This window comes from Manacus vitellinus, unplaced genomic scaffold (genome assembly GCF_001715985.3).
Source record: "Manacus vitellinus isolate BGI_N305 unplaced genomic scaffold, ASM171598v3 scaffold_48_pilon, whole genome shotgun sequence".
NCBI classification, from domain to species: domain Eukaryota; kingdom Metazoa; phylum Chordata; class Aves; order Passeriformes; family Pipridae; genus Manacus; species Manacus vitellinus.
In genome coordinates, this window is record NW_021940593.1 from 2,472,064 (window position 1) to 2,485,725 (window position 13,662).

Below are 13,662 nucleotides of genomic sequence, written 5' to 3' on the forward strand. Positions count from 1 at the left end.
AAGAAGGGGCCAAGCACCGGTCTCGGGGTGCCCCTGACCCCCACCACGGCCCCCCTGGTCTGTGCTTCATCCCTGCCGGCCCCGGCTTGCCTAGAGGAGCACCACCACCACCGCCACTGCCACCACTGCCGCTCGTCATAACTCAGTGATCTCCAGAGGGCTCTCCATGATCACCTCCCGCATCTTGTGCAGGGGGGTGGACTTGGCCGACTCGGTGCGGGCGTTGTGGTCGCTGTAGCCCCCGCAGTCAGCGGTCAGAGTCTCCAGCGAGCGGCCCAGCACCTTCTGGTCGTCCTCGGGCAGGCTGTTGAGGTCGGAGGCGAGCAGCGTGCCCGTGCTGCCATGCACCACGTGGATGCCGTCGGGACCCTTCAGCTCCACCGGCTGCTTGTGTCGGAAGCGGAGGCTGCCCTGGCTGGGACTGCGCTCCTCCTCCTCCTCCTCCAGCTCCTTCTGGATCAGCTGCAAAAGAGCCATGGAGTGGGAGAATCACCGCCGTGGCCAGAGGAGCTCCTGGATCCCCTGGCTCCAAACCTCCTGCAATGCTGGAGTCCAGGAGGGATGGGCCCTCCTCTTCTGAAGCACCCTCAGAGTGCGGTGATGAGGATCACCAGGACATGATCTCCAGCTGGGTCACTCAATCCTTGGGTGGATGTCCCAGCTCAGGCACTGGCCACCAGCTGGGTTGTGTCCTGCAGCAGCCCTCACAGTGGCCAAGGAGGAGTTTGGACCCAGGTTGGGATTTTGGGTTGTATGAGGGTGGTGGGGTAGGAGGCAGACAGGAAAAGGAGTTGGATGTGCTGGAGGGGGATAAAACATGGATAATGGAAGGCAGAAGGGTTGAAAGGCATCTCCCATCCCACTGCTCTCCTCTGCTCTCTTTGCCCCTCGTTTTGCTCTCCATGAAGGAGTGGAAGGCTGCAGAAGGACTTGCTTCTCCCCACACCAGCACCTTCCTGGGGTTGACAGGCTCAGAGGAGCAGAAGGGAGGGAAGATGTTCCCCCACAGTTTTGGCCAGCCTTGGCAGAGGTGAAGAGCTGATGGACAGATGTCACCCCACAAAGAGGAGGGGTCCTCCTTCAGGAGGGACAGACCAGGGAAGAAGGTGCTGCTGATGCTCAGAGGAAACACGGAGGGTCAAGAGAGCTGGGGCACTGTGGGGAACCAGCAATCTCAGTGGAAAACCAACATCTGGCTCATTTTGGCCAAGCAGAGAACAGGGGGACCACTGGGTGATGGGGATCCAGGCCACATGGAGTGACTGCAGCCTGTGGGACCGGGAAGACACACTGCATCCCAGAGGGCACGGCAAGCACCTCCCCATGCCCACGCACACCCCTCTACCTCCGAGACCGAGGAGCGGTCCCCCTGACTGGCGGTGGCCTTATGCACCATCCGCTGGGCAAAGAGCTTTTTCAAGCGCATGTAATCATCCAGGACCACCTTCAGGAGAGTGCCCTGGGTGGAGGGGGAGAGATGGGGGGTTACCCAGGGGACACAGTTTGATGGGAGGGAGGGAGGCTGGCCTCATGCCAGCAGTTTTTGGAGCGACATCACCCTCGGGCACCGCCGCTGCGGACCTGGAAGGTGTAGCAGTAGGAGAAGACCCCTCGGTGGGGGATGCCTGCACCCAACACTCACCTTGATGGGTCCCTCCCGCATGATCTGCCCCAGCTTGGCAATGTTGTCGTACTCCTGGATGGCTGCGCGCAGGTAGCGGTCGTCCTCGGGCTTGGCGGCCGAAGGCTCTCTCCCGAAGGTCCCCTGCAGGAGGAGAGAGCAGCTGAGGAGGTGGCACAGGTGACAGGCGTGGGGAGATGTGTCCTGGCGGGGGCTGTGTCTCACGTGGGTGCGGGCAGGGCTGTTCCAGAGGTCCGTGATCTCGCTCAGGTTCTCGGGCAGGTCGTCCTCGTGCTCCGCCTGTGCCGCCAGCTCCATGTTCCTGCAGAAGGGGTCCAGCCACACGGGGTTGGCCCTGCCCAGAGGAGGGGAACAGCCATCAGCGCAGGCAAAGAGCAGCAGTATCCCATACCCCATCCAGAGCCCAGATGCTGAGGTTGTGCTGCCTCCTCCTGCCCTGCGCAGGTAGGAATTTGGCTGCTCTGGATCCAGATGTGTGCCAACACCTGCTCATCGCCTCTGCTTGCCCCAGACCTGGTCAGGATTGGCAGAGATGGAGTCACAGGAGAAAGCACAAGCTTTTTTTGCTTTGAAAGCTCTCAAGACAAGCACGTGCCCCAGGGCCAGAGCCACACTCCACACAGAGCAGAGCAGCGAGACATCACGTCTCCACCTCCAAATGCCTCTGGCTGCTCTTGGGAGCAGTCAGCAACCCCAGGAGGTTGCCCATTAGAGAGGAAGGGAAGCACTCACCCATCAAAGGAGTACTTGTTAGTGTTTGGCATGTCCATGATGTCCATGAAACCTCTGTTTCCTGCAAAGGCAGGGACGGCCGTTACAGCACAGCCCGTCAGTGGGCTGGGCAGCAAATCACAGTGTGACACTTCTTTACCAGGGAGGGAAACTGTGCAACCAGAAAGGCACCAGTGGTGTGAGAAACACTCAGGGATGTGGCTGATAATGCAAAGCCTGGATGCTGGGAAAAGCCTCCCACCATCACGCCTCGCTGGGCAGGATCACTGCTGATGCATCCCCCGCTCTCCCTGTGTTCCCCCTCTGTGCTCTCCATGCACCCCCTCTCTCATGCAGCTGGGACACCCCAAACACTGCTCACCGGTGGAGCCAGCCACTATGGCTTTCAGTTTCCTTTTGTGCCTGCAAAAGAAACACAGCGAATGAGGACGGAAAATAAGGAAGATGCTGAAAAGGAGAGTGACACACAGACTTGCAATAACCCTTCACACAGGGATACCATAAGGCTGGTAAGCATGAAGGGGAGAGGTGCTGTCAGCATTAAAATGATATATTGTGGAAGAAGAGGTGTTGGGAAGCTGAAGCCCTCCTTTGCTTGCTGGCATTTCCAGGGCTGGGAGCAGCCACGTGGGTCCCTGGCCCACAGGGACATTGCAGCTGGTGGGGCAGAGCTTGGGTGTTACTCACACTGTCCTGTAGTACCAGTTCATGAGGATGAAGAGCATGGCAGCCAGGAAGAGCAGGACGGCCAGCACGATGATTGCCATCTGGGAGAGACAGAGGGGTGGTGGAAACCTCTGGCATGGAGCCAGCACCCAGTGGTGGGCACGCACTCGAAATTATGAGGGTGAAACATCTCTCCAGTCCACGACCAGTCCCCATCAGAAGGGACGTGGCCCCACCTGTGAGAAGCATCTCCAGCCCAAGCCGGGCCATTACCTGCAGAGCTGAGAGGTCATCTGGCGCCCGGGCAGTGATGGCAGGCTGCACGTCCAGCACGTTGTAGTTCCTGAAGAGATTCCTCAACTGCTCCTTGTTCTCGTCTATCATCTGAATAACCCTGGGAAGAGAAGGGTTGCTTCGGCATCTTGGCATTAATGAGGGTCCCCGAGGCCCCACGGGGTGGGTGATGGGCCAGGGGTCGTACCGCTCCACGTCCAGGATGCGGTTGGTCTCCCTGTTCACCACGTGGATCAGCAGCTCCGTCTGTGCGAAGTTCACCCGACCTTTCTTGTCAACATGGAACTGGGGAGACACAACAAGGTCTGCAAGTGTGGGAGAGGCGTCTCCTCCTGGGTGTGCCCCGAGGTTGCTCAAGGTGGCAGGAGACCCTCAAAAGCATCAGTCTGGACCCCTGGGATCCAATCCATCACCTTCAGAGCTCAGAGGTGTCTATGGCTTACAGACAGGACTCTCACACAGGAGACCTCCCAAGCAGCATCTGGAAGGGAGTTGCCAACCCCTCAAAGCAGCCTCCAAGGTGGATGGTTACCTGCACGTCATCCGTGTTGACGATGGCGCCCGTGATGTTGGAGAGCAGGCTGATGAACTCCTCCTCAAACTGCCTGACTTTGTCGGGGATCTCGTTGATGATGATTTTGACCCGCTGGTCATCCCGCAGGATGTAAATCCCCACAATGGCAGTGTCATTGTGGCCCACCAGGTCAGAGGCCATGATGTCCACCACGAAGTAGCCGGGGTTGTAGGCCGTGAAGAGGTCAAAAGTTCGCAGGATCCCATCAAGGGTTCCTGGGGGATGGATGGTCACAAGCCTGGGATTAGTCATCTGGCCATGGGAACATCTTTGGCCATAGAGATGTCTGTGGCCAAAGCCCTGTGCTTGCAGGGTACTCACCAATGCTGAAGATGTTGGCCACCTCCTCAGAGTCATTGGAGTGTTGCTTGATGTAGCGGATACCCAGGATGTTGTACAGGACCAGGCTGTTATTGCCCACGTCGGCGTCCACGGCAACCACTCTGATCAGCTCTGACCCCACCTTGGCATCGGTGGCAACCCCTTTGAGAGAGAGATGGGAAAGGGACCTGGGGCCAAGCTGGCTCTCACTGCCCCACCATCCTGCTGGTGCCCCCCCAGCCCCTGGCACTCCTTACCCGCCGTGTACTCCGACTTGGTGAACTGGGGGGACTGGTCATTGATGTCGTCCAGGAAGATCCGCACCTCCTGAAGGGTCAGGTCCCCACTGAGGTCCCAGAGCTGGGCTCTGCCTGCCCGCTGGCCCCGGGGAGGGGACCAGTTCCTCTGGCTGGATGCTTTGACAATGATGGAGTAGTATGGCTCCTTCTCTCGGTCCAGGTCTCTCAAGACCTTCAGCTTCCCCTCTCGGCTCAGCTGGAAGTTGCTCTCCTGATTCCCAGCTGAGTGTAGAAAGGGGTCCCCAGTAAGTCCCCTTTGGGCTTGGCATTTCCAAAATGCCACCTTGCCCATTGACTAGGGCAGAGAGGCAGCAAGGAGATGATGGGAGTAATGGAGACCCTCGGTGAGGGGTGTGCAGGGGGGCACAGAGCTGCCATCTCAGCACCCACCTGCTATGAAGTAGTAGACGATGGCATTGGAGCCCTCATCCGCGTCCACCGCCCCGGTGACGTTCCCCACCACGGTGCCCGGCCGCGAGTGCTCTGGGACGGAGAGTGCCTGGTACTGGGGACTGTCCCTCTGCCAGAGCGCCCGAGAGAAAGGAATGTTGTGAGCACTGAGGTTGCTTTAAATAAAAGCAGACAAATCCCATCGCGCTTCCCACCATGGTGACACCCGGCTGTGCTTGCTCCACCATCCCTGTATCCCCTGTGTCCCACCCCCTTCATGCTGGTGCCTTACGGGTGGCCTGAGGAACACGGGCTCGTTGTCATCGATGTCATCGAGTGCGACCTGGAGGGGCTGCATGGTCTCATAGGGTGGCTGGCCCTGGTCACAGGCCACGATGATCAGCTGGGGAGAGAGGCAAAAGGGCCATCCTGGGCCTTTGGCCTGGGATATTGGGGGGATTCAACAGGGAATTGGGAGTTGGTCCACCAGGATGCAACTCCCCGATGGCACACGATAACCACCCAGTTCCTGCTGAAGTGTGATATCCTCACAACTGTGGCAGCTGACCCCGTTCCCACCACACCACCTGCATCCCACCAGCCCCACACTGGACCCACAGTCTCAAGGACTGCCCCGGCCACCCCGCCTGGCTCACGTTGTACACTGCCTGCTTCTCCCGGTCCAGCCGCATGGCCGTCTGGATCAGCCCACTGGCCGAGTCGATGCTGAAATACTCCCAGTCTTTGTTCCCTGCCCCGGTTTTCAGCAGGTTGTAGAGCACCACTCCGTTGAGACCTTCATCTTTGTCCGTGGCATAGACCTCGTAGACGTTGGACCGCAGGGGGATCTCCTGCTTGCACACACACAGCCCTTCAGCATTGCATGTGAGCCCCCTGCTCCCCCCACCCCTCCAAACCCCCTTGGTCCAAAACCCCTTGGGTTTGGAGGTCAGCAAGTTCCCACTACCCAAAGTCCAGGTGGGGGCTGGAGACATGGAGCTGTGATTCCCTTCCGCGGGGTGGGTGCTCCGTGCACGCACTGGGGACCGGCTGAGTCAAGCTCAGCTTCCCAGAAAGGAGAAACATCTTAAATGTCAGCATTTCCAAACCATGTTTATAAACAGGCTCTGCACGCAGTGGCTGACTGTTCACTTATTTTGAGTGCTGCTGGGGTTTCTGTTCCCCAAAACTGTCCCAGCATCCCCATTCACACGTATGGAGAGAGGCTGTTTTCGAACGTCCAGCCCCATGACCCAAACCTTCTTGCCACATGTTAAATCAAGGTCTTGTTCCATCCCCAGTGAAGATGGGAGATTGGATTTTGCTGCTGATAAGCAGGAGCGCCCCTAGCCAGTCTCAACATGCCATGACCCTGCTTCCTCTCAAGGGATTTACCTCCTTGATGTGCAGAATGGTCCCGTTGGGAGGGCGGACAAAGACAGGGCGGTTGTCGTTGATGTCAATGACCTCGATGTGAAGCATGGTCGTCCCCCAGAGAGGGGGGTGCCCCTTGTCTGTGGCTACCACTGTCAGGTTGAACCGCTCATAGGACTGCAGGCGCCGCCGGGATGTGACAAGCCCGGAGTCTTTATTGATCTTGAAAGCCTCTAGGGGCAGAAAAAACCCACATCTCTGGCTCAGGACACTTGGCACCACATAAACTATTAGAAATGAGTGTAGCAGCTGAAGTACACCCCCCACTAGTGGGAAATCCCTGTCAAGGGGTGATGGAGAAGAGCGCAGCCAGGGGTGTCTCAGGGTTTTCGGAGCATCCCTGCCCACTGACACATCCTTGTCTCTCGGCCCTACTCCCTGGTCACCCCTGTCTGTGTTTCCCTCCTGCCCAGGCTGGGACAGTGGAGCCAGAGGAGCCCATCAGTCTCAGGAAAATGGATGTTCTGCCATTTCCCTCTACCTTTATGCTGGCTTTTGCCTGATTTCTATAATTTCTCAGTGTGCAGATATAGGATTTCAGGCACTATCACTATCCACCCACACCTCCTAGCCCTTCCTAGCCCTCACCTAAAGCAGGCAGTGAGTTTGCTCCAAGACACACTTGTGTACATAGCAAGTCTTGCTGGGGTGGGGGAGACAAGGATAAGCTAAGGCTGAGCTGCAGGATAAGGCAAGCAAAGTCATAACATCCCACACCATGAAGAAACGGTGGAGCAGGAGCGACAGCCTCACGCTTTCAGGATTGCTCCCAGAGCGCGTGTGGAATGTTGCTCCCAACCAGCTGCAGGAGATGGGGTGTAGGCTTGACGCCTGTGTCTCCTCCCTCATCGCAACCCTCCTCCCTGGGGAAGAGCCCCCTGTCCCCAGCAGCTACCTGCTCCAGGACCCTCGATGCTGTAGGTCACCACGCCGCTGTCCCCTTCGTCCAGGTCGGTGGCAGTCATGGTGATCACCGACGTCCCCGCCGGCTCGTTCTCGTAGACACTGGTGCTGAAGTGGCTCTTGCTGAACTGGGGCCTGACGTCGTTGATGTCCAGGACTGTGATCAGCACCTTTGACAAAGCACAGCCAGTGGGGTGAGGGGAGGCTGGAGAAGGCTGGGCAGCCCCCAGGGGCCGTAGCCCTGCTGTGACTCGCAGCTCTGCTGCCTGAGCACGAGCACGGTGCCCTTCCTGCTGTTTGTTTAACTCTGCTGGCTGAATTCCTGCCTCCAACAATGGGGGCTGCCATGGCTGGGGCCCCCATTCATGCTGGAGCACTTGTAGACAATAGTGTCACCCTCCCCTGCCCCTCCCGCTCCGTCCCCTCCTGCTGTACCCTGTGGCACAAAGTGCCCTGCACCACCCATGCCACAGCCCCTGGAGTTATCTGCTCTTCCTTCTGCCTAATTCCTCCCCACTGAGGAAAAAAGTTGCAGCTTTATCACCTTCTTGCTAGTACCACCACATGAAGGGTGGTGGGAGGAGGAGAGTCCTACCTGCACAGAGTTCTCCCGGCGGTTACTGGAGACATCCCCAGGGTTGTCCCTGGCCACAGCTGTCAGGGTGTAGTGATCCTTCTTCTCCCGGTCCAGGGCTGACAGGATGTAGATGTCACCCTGCAGCACACAGAGACCTTCAGGTGGACCTCGTCTGGCAGAGCTGGTACTCGAGAAGGGGCAGAAGGTGAGGTGTGGGAGCAAGGCACAAGTTGGGACCATTTCAGCCTCCCCTCCCTTTCCCCACTCTGTTCCAGCCTTGGCTGGCTCCTTACCGTGTTGGGATTTATCCCAAACTTGCCCTCTCCATCCCCCAGGCTGTACTGGATGAGAGCAAACTGCCCAGAATCCGCATCGGTGGCCTTGATTGTCAGAATGACCGTCCCCAGTGGCACATCCTCAAAGACAGCTTTCTGCAAGCAAAGGAAGCAGGCAGGACTGGTTGGTTCATCATGTGCTCTTTTAGTGGGCAGTAGCCAAGGGTGTAGGGTGGCATCCAAGGGTGGGCACAGCCAGCTGTTCACACAGAGAGCATTGCTGGGCTGACCATCTTCTTCAAATGGTCCAAGCACAGAGGGAAGAGAAGCTGTCCCTGGAGAACCTCACCTGGTAATCACTGCCCAGCCCCACATGGAGTGTAACAGGGGAGCCCAGCTCACCTGGTAGGATAGTTGACTGAAAATAGGGTTGTTGTCATTGATGTCCACAATCTGGAGGTACACAGGGATCTCAGCGGATCTGCGGGGAGAGCCGTTGTCGGAAGCTCGGACGGTGAAGTTCAGCCACTGCACCTCCTCATAGTCCACTGTCCTGTTGGCCACGACCTTCCCTGGAGGAGGGCAGACCTTGAAATGAGAAACCTGCCCAATGTCACCACCCTGCCCCAGACTCCCACCTCTCCAGGCCACCGACCTGCTGACTGGTCTTCGAGACAGGCATAACCTTCCGGAGAGAGGTTCAGCAGCTCGTAGGTGATCTGCCCATTGGCACCTTTGTCTGGGTCCACTGCTGAGATGGAGATGAGCGTGGTGCCCTGTGTGGCTCCCTCCAGGATCCTCTCAGTGAAATAGGTGACCCCAAAGGGGCGGAAGCGGGGTGTGTTGTCATTGACATCCAAGATGTTGATTGTCAGCTTGGCTGTGGCCATGGTGGAGACCACAGAGGGAGAGAAAGAGAAGGAGTCAGAAAGAGAAGAGAAGAGAAGGAAGGATGAGAGGAAGGAGGGTGTAAAGCCAGAAGTGTAAAACTCCAGGAGAGCCAAGTGGTGCTTGTTCATCACGAGAAATTGCAATATTCCCCAAAGCCACTATACCTTGGTCTGTGTGTGTCTTCTCACACAGAATTTACCAGGAGCAGGGTGGCAAGACAAGGTGGGGATGGTAATGAAGAAATGGGTGTCTCCCATATTACAGTTACAGGCAAATGGTCCCCTCCATTCCCAGTGCAGCCCTGGGATGTCTGGGGCATTCTCTAAAGGAGCACTCAGGGTAGAACCACTCAGGGTGGAACCTTATGGGATTACTCCCTCTGGAATTGCCACTGATTGGGATGGAGAGGGAGGTGGGAGAGCTGCTGACTACACAGAAGCTGCACTGGTGCCTGGGAAGGGCCCCTGGCAACTGCCAGCCCTGTCCCCCCACTTACCGTTGGGCACACTGACCGAGCGGTCGATGACTTCGCTGGCATTGTCGTGGACAGAGATGGTGACCTCGTAGGAGGCCACTAGTTCACGGTTGAGGGGAGTTTTGACCTTCACAGCTCCTGGGAATGCCAAAAAGATGGATGTCACAGGCTGTGCCTGTGCCCCCCTGCCCCAAGGACCCTCGGCAGGGCAGTGTGTACCACCCAACTGCTGCACCCTGGGCTGCACTTGTTCTCCTGCCTCTCCAAAGGCTAAGTGGGAGAAACAGTTGATAGCTACAGGAGACAACTTCTCTCCCCCTGCTCTCCACCTTCTGCCTTCCTGTCTCCTCCGCTCTGCCCAGCCAACAGGTTCTCACACGGCCTCAGCCAGGTAAGGGTTTGGGTTGTGCATCCAAGAGGGGTTTGGGAGCAACTGCTGCTGCTTCCCTGTACAGCCCCATCCACCTCAGCTCAGCATCTTTAACAACCTAGTTCTGTATCCTTTCCAACAAGGGCATTTTTCTTTCCAGATGTGGGGTGCTCCTGGCTCTTATTCCCCAAAAGTAGAGCCCACCTCCTACCCCGGAGTGACCCTCCTGCTCCCCCAGTGAGGGTGTTCATGTCCAGTCTGCCAAGGCTGAGCAGCCCCTGGCCCGCAGTGGGGCTGCCAGTGGAGGTGGCTGAGATGGAGGGAGATGGATGGCACAGAGACACAAATGAGCACAGACACAGAGACAAACCTGCTAGGCTGAGAGCCGGGAAAGAAAGAAAAGGGTTAATTAAGTCAGTCAGTCAGGGAAGAGAAGACAGGGCAGGGTGAGACGGGACAGCTGGAGGAGGACAGCAGGGAGGCAGGAGAGGTGCATCATCTCCCCATGCCTTGGACACCTACCTCCAGGCAGAGAAGAAGAAGAAGAAGCAGCAGAAGCAGAAACAAGGAGAGGGGTCCACACTGCCTGTGCCACCCTTCCCGCTCTCCTACCTGTCCTAAAATCCACCGTGAATGCTCCTTGCTGTTCAGGCACCAGCGCGTCCGTGTCGTCACGGGCCACGATCTCCAGCAGGTAGTACTCCAGGCGAGGGTGCAAGTCCCGGTCGATGGCAGTCACCTGGGCCACCACGGTGCCGGGGGCAGCTGACTCGGGCACGCTGACCGTCTGGACGGGGTTGATGAACTCGGGCCGGCAGTCGTTGATGTCGTCGATGACGATGCTGACGGTGGCGGTGCCCGAGAGCGCCGGCGTGCCCTGGTCCACGGCCACCACCGCCAGCCGGTAGGAATCCCGCTCCTCCCGGTCGATGGTGGTGTGGGCCACGCGGATCACCCCCGTGGTGGCATCAATCAGGAACCTGTCCTGGCCACCACTCTCAATCCGGTAATCCAGCTGTTGGTTAAGGCCACTGTCAGCATCCGTGGCTGTCACCTGGAGGACGGAGAATCCTAGAAAGGTGGGACACAGTCCTCTCAAGCAAGGGCTGGAGGGCAGCAGTAACAAGCCCTTGACCCCAAGGCAAATACCATCAAGCAACGTGGGCAGCCCCAATTCCCAGATTTTCCCTTCAACCCCATCCTGCTCAACTGTGACACTGGGAGCTGGATCTTCACAGTCCCAGGGGGACACCCAGGTCTCCCCATGGCCCACCCTCACACCCAGCCCTGACCTGGGGGGCTGTTTTCCAGCAGCCGTGCTGTGATGAATGCTGGCTGGAAGACAGGGCGGTTGTCATTGTCATCCAGGATGGTCACTGCCAGGCTGGCAGTGCTGTTCAGCCCCCCCACGTCACGAGCCACCAGCGTGAACTCCAGGTGAGGGTCCAGCAAAGCCTCTCGGTCTATCACAGCACCAACCTTCACTGAAACAACACCTAGAGAAGGGGAAAAACCTGGTGACAGACCCCACAGGCGCCTGGTGGCCCTGGGCTAGAGATAGGGACCAGCTGAGCCACCCCACCTGTCTTGCTGTCAATAATAAAGACATCCAGGGATGACTTCAGGAGCTGGTAGGTCACCACAGCGTTGCTGCCCTGGTCAGCATCCAGAGCTAGGATGGGTCCACTGAGCATCGTGACCAGAGTCCCTGGATGGGATGATAAGCATTAGGGTGGGTGGCAACCCCCTACTGAGCCCTCCTCCCACCCTGGTGACACATGAGGGACAGCAATGAATGGATGGAGGAGGTGACAGAGCAGGGCCTCATGGGGTACAAGGCAGTGGGGGGGAGCTGCTTCAGCCTTGCAGACCGACTCGTGAGCCCAGGAGAGGCGGTGGGACATCCAACTAAAAACAAACAGACAGATACATCCATCAGATAGGGCAGCACCAGCACCCTGCTGCCGAGGGTGTCACCTGGAGGCACACCAACCATTCGCCTGGGATGTCCCACAAGGGTGGGACAGGATACCTGAGGTCTTGGAGCAGGGAGCAATTTAAATGGCAGGAAGGCAAAAGAGAAAAGGCCCAGTATTTCTAGCCCTTTGTCTGGGAAGTGTCTACCTGGACAGGCTGGACTCTTTTATCTCTAACCCCTGGAGTAAGGTGGCTCTGGGTGATGGAGACATGGCAGCCCATCCCCTGCATGGATGCTGGGGAGGTGGGTGCCCTCAAGGCTGCCCCCAGGGCTCCCTTCAGCCCCTGGGCACCTCTTGCCCTCTGCAGCTGAGCAATTCCCAAGTGGGGCCCATTTCTGACCTGTGCCAGGAAGGGTTTTCACAAGCAGCACAGCCCCTCCTCAAGGCTGATCTCCCTGGGCAGTCGGCAGGAGTCCCTGAAACTCAGCATCCCTGTCCCACCGACCTGCAGCCTAGCCCTGTTCAGAGCTGTGCCTCCTCCACCACGGCCAGGAGACACCTCCCCTCACCCAGCCCCAAAGGGAGTTTCCAGGAGCCACATAAGGGAGTGAAGGGAGACCTACCTGGGGGTGAGTTCTCCATCACCTCAGCCTGGTAGGCGCTCTGGGTGAAGAGGGGGCGGTTGTCATTCTCATCTGCTATGGAAATGACTAGCAGGTCAAAATCCTAAAGGACAATTGAGACAAGAGGGCGATGACCATCATGTCCTTTCCTTGAGCTCACCTTCCCCCTGTCCCACCTCCAGTCCAAGCTGTGTGATCGTGATGCTGTGTTCCCTGGACCACCCTCAAGGGCGTGCAGGGACCCTCATTGGGCTGGGCATCCCAAAGGGTGATGTCTGAGACATCACAGCGGAGCCAAAGGATGCCCTGGTATCCTTGTGGTTGTCCAGCTCTCCAGCCCATCTTTGTCCTGCCTTCCACGACATCTACTGCAGTTGCATGGAGTCAACATGCGATCTTGGGCTTGCCCTAAATCCTACTAGTCCTGTTCTCTGCTGAGGGTGGCATTGCAGTCCCCTCCTTGTGACCCCCAGATGCTTTCTGGGGCTGGTTGCTATTGGAAATGCTGTGGGTAAAGGCATTGTCTGTTTTTAGCCATGGCAGGAACCCCTTTCCCCTCCCAGCCACCGCTGGAGGTCCTGGCAGTGTCCATAATTACCCGCCTGGCATTGCGGATGTTCTCGGGGTTGTCCTTCACCGTGATGGTCAGCCTGTACTCTGCCACCCGCTCCCTGTCCAGCGGGCGGTTTACGTAGACAACGCCACTCTACCAGAAAAGAAAGGGAGAGAACGGGTGCAAGGCATGTGAGGAACGCTTCCCTTAGGGCACCTCCTGCCAGGACACGGATCCCACGGGTGCCCAGGGAAGGTGGGGCTCTGGGGCCAGGGCTGCCCACCATCCCACCCCCCGGGGCGTACGGTGCTGTTGATGTAGAAGGCGTTCTCAGTGTTGCCTGCGGTGATGTCGAAGGTCAGGAGGGCGTTCGGCCCCTTGTCCGCGTCCCGGGCGAGGACGCGGGTGACGAAGCTGGAGACGGGGGCGTTCTCGCTGAGGGTGATGTTCATCGGGAGGTTGAGGAGCACAGGGTCGTTGTCATTGATGTCCAGCACACGGACACCCACCAGGATCTGCTGGGGGGAGAAGCGGGGCAGGCATTTGGCACTTATTTCTGTCCCCTCCCATCCTTTCCTTGCACCCCTCCCCAGGCAGGAGGTGGGCTTCCCCACTCAGCTCAGTACAGCCTGGGGGAGGGAAGCCCCAGGGACAAGGGGAAGGAGGAGGAGAAGAGGAGAACAAAGACAGAGACCAGAGGGAAGGGTCTGGGAAGGGGGGGACA

The 13,662-nt window shown here is 58.2% G+C and overlaps 1 protein-coding gene across 1 annotated transcript in view; it reads right to left on the reverse strand.

The window, feature by feature from the left end:
- Window positions 1-13,662, reverse strand: part of CDH23 (cadherin related 23) — a 183,804-nt gene continuing 170,142 nt past the window's right edge. Inside the window, exons 41-68 of the mRNA XM_029962592.1 lie at window positions 13,244-13,453; window positions 12,984-13,091; window positions 12,386-12,488; window positions 11,426-11,551; window positions 11,136-11,339; window positions 10,456-10,914; window positions 9,495-9,611; window positions 8,763-8,987; window positions 8,510-8,679; window positions 8,126-8,263; window positions 7,851-7,970; window positions 7,248-7,425; window positions 6,314-6,525; window positions 5,575-5,769; window positions 5,211-5,321; window positions 4,919-5,048; window positions 4,487-4,750; window positions 4,230-4,391; window positions 3,867-4,123; window positions 3,522-3,619; window positions 3,314-3,434; window positions 3,062-3,141; window positions 2,736-2,776; window positions 2,375-2,435; window positions 1,847-1,976; window positions 1,643-1,765; window positions 1,346-1,459; window positions 1-462 (exon numbers count right to left, since the gene is read on the reverse strand). Of these exons, the coding sequence (XP_029818452.1) occupies window positions 136-462; window positions 1,346-1,459; window positions 1,643-1,765; window positions 1,847-1,976; window positions 2,375-2,435; window positions 2,736-2,776; window positions 3,062-3,141; window positions 3,314-3,434; window positions 3,522-3,619; window positions 3,867-4,123; window positions 4,230-4,391; window positions 4,487-4,750; window positions 4,919-5,048; window positions 5,211-5,321; window positions 5,575-5,769; window positions 6,314-6,525; window positions 7,248-7,425; window positions 7,851-7,970; window positions 8,126-8,263; window positions 8,510-8,679; window positions 8,763-8,987; window positions 9,495-9,611; window positions 10,456-10,914; window positions 11,136-11,339; window positions 11,426-11,551; window positions 12,386-12,488; window positions 12,984-13,091; window positions 13,244-13,453 (4,584 nt within the window). The 3' untranslated portion in view covers window positions 1-135. The remainder of the gene's footprint in view (window positions 463-1,345; window positions 1,460-1,642; window positions 1,766-1,846; window positions 1,977-2,374; window positions 2,436-2,735; window positions 2,777-3,061; window positions 3,142-3,313; window positions 3,435-3,521; window positions 3,620-3,866; window positions 4,124-4,229; window positions 4,392-4,486; window positions 4,751-4,918; window positions 5,049-5,210; window positions 5,322-5,574; window positions 5,770-6,313; window positions 6,526-7,247; window positions 7,426-7,850; window positions 7,971-8,125; window positions 8,264-8,509; window positions 8,680-8,762; window positions 8,988-9,494; window positions 9,612-10,455; window positions 10,915-11,135; window positions 11,340-11,425; window positions 11,552-12,385; window positions 12,489-12,983; window positions 13,092-13,243; window positions 13,454-13,662) is intronic.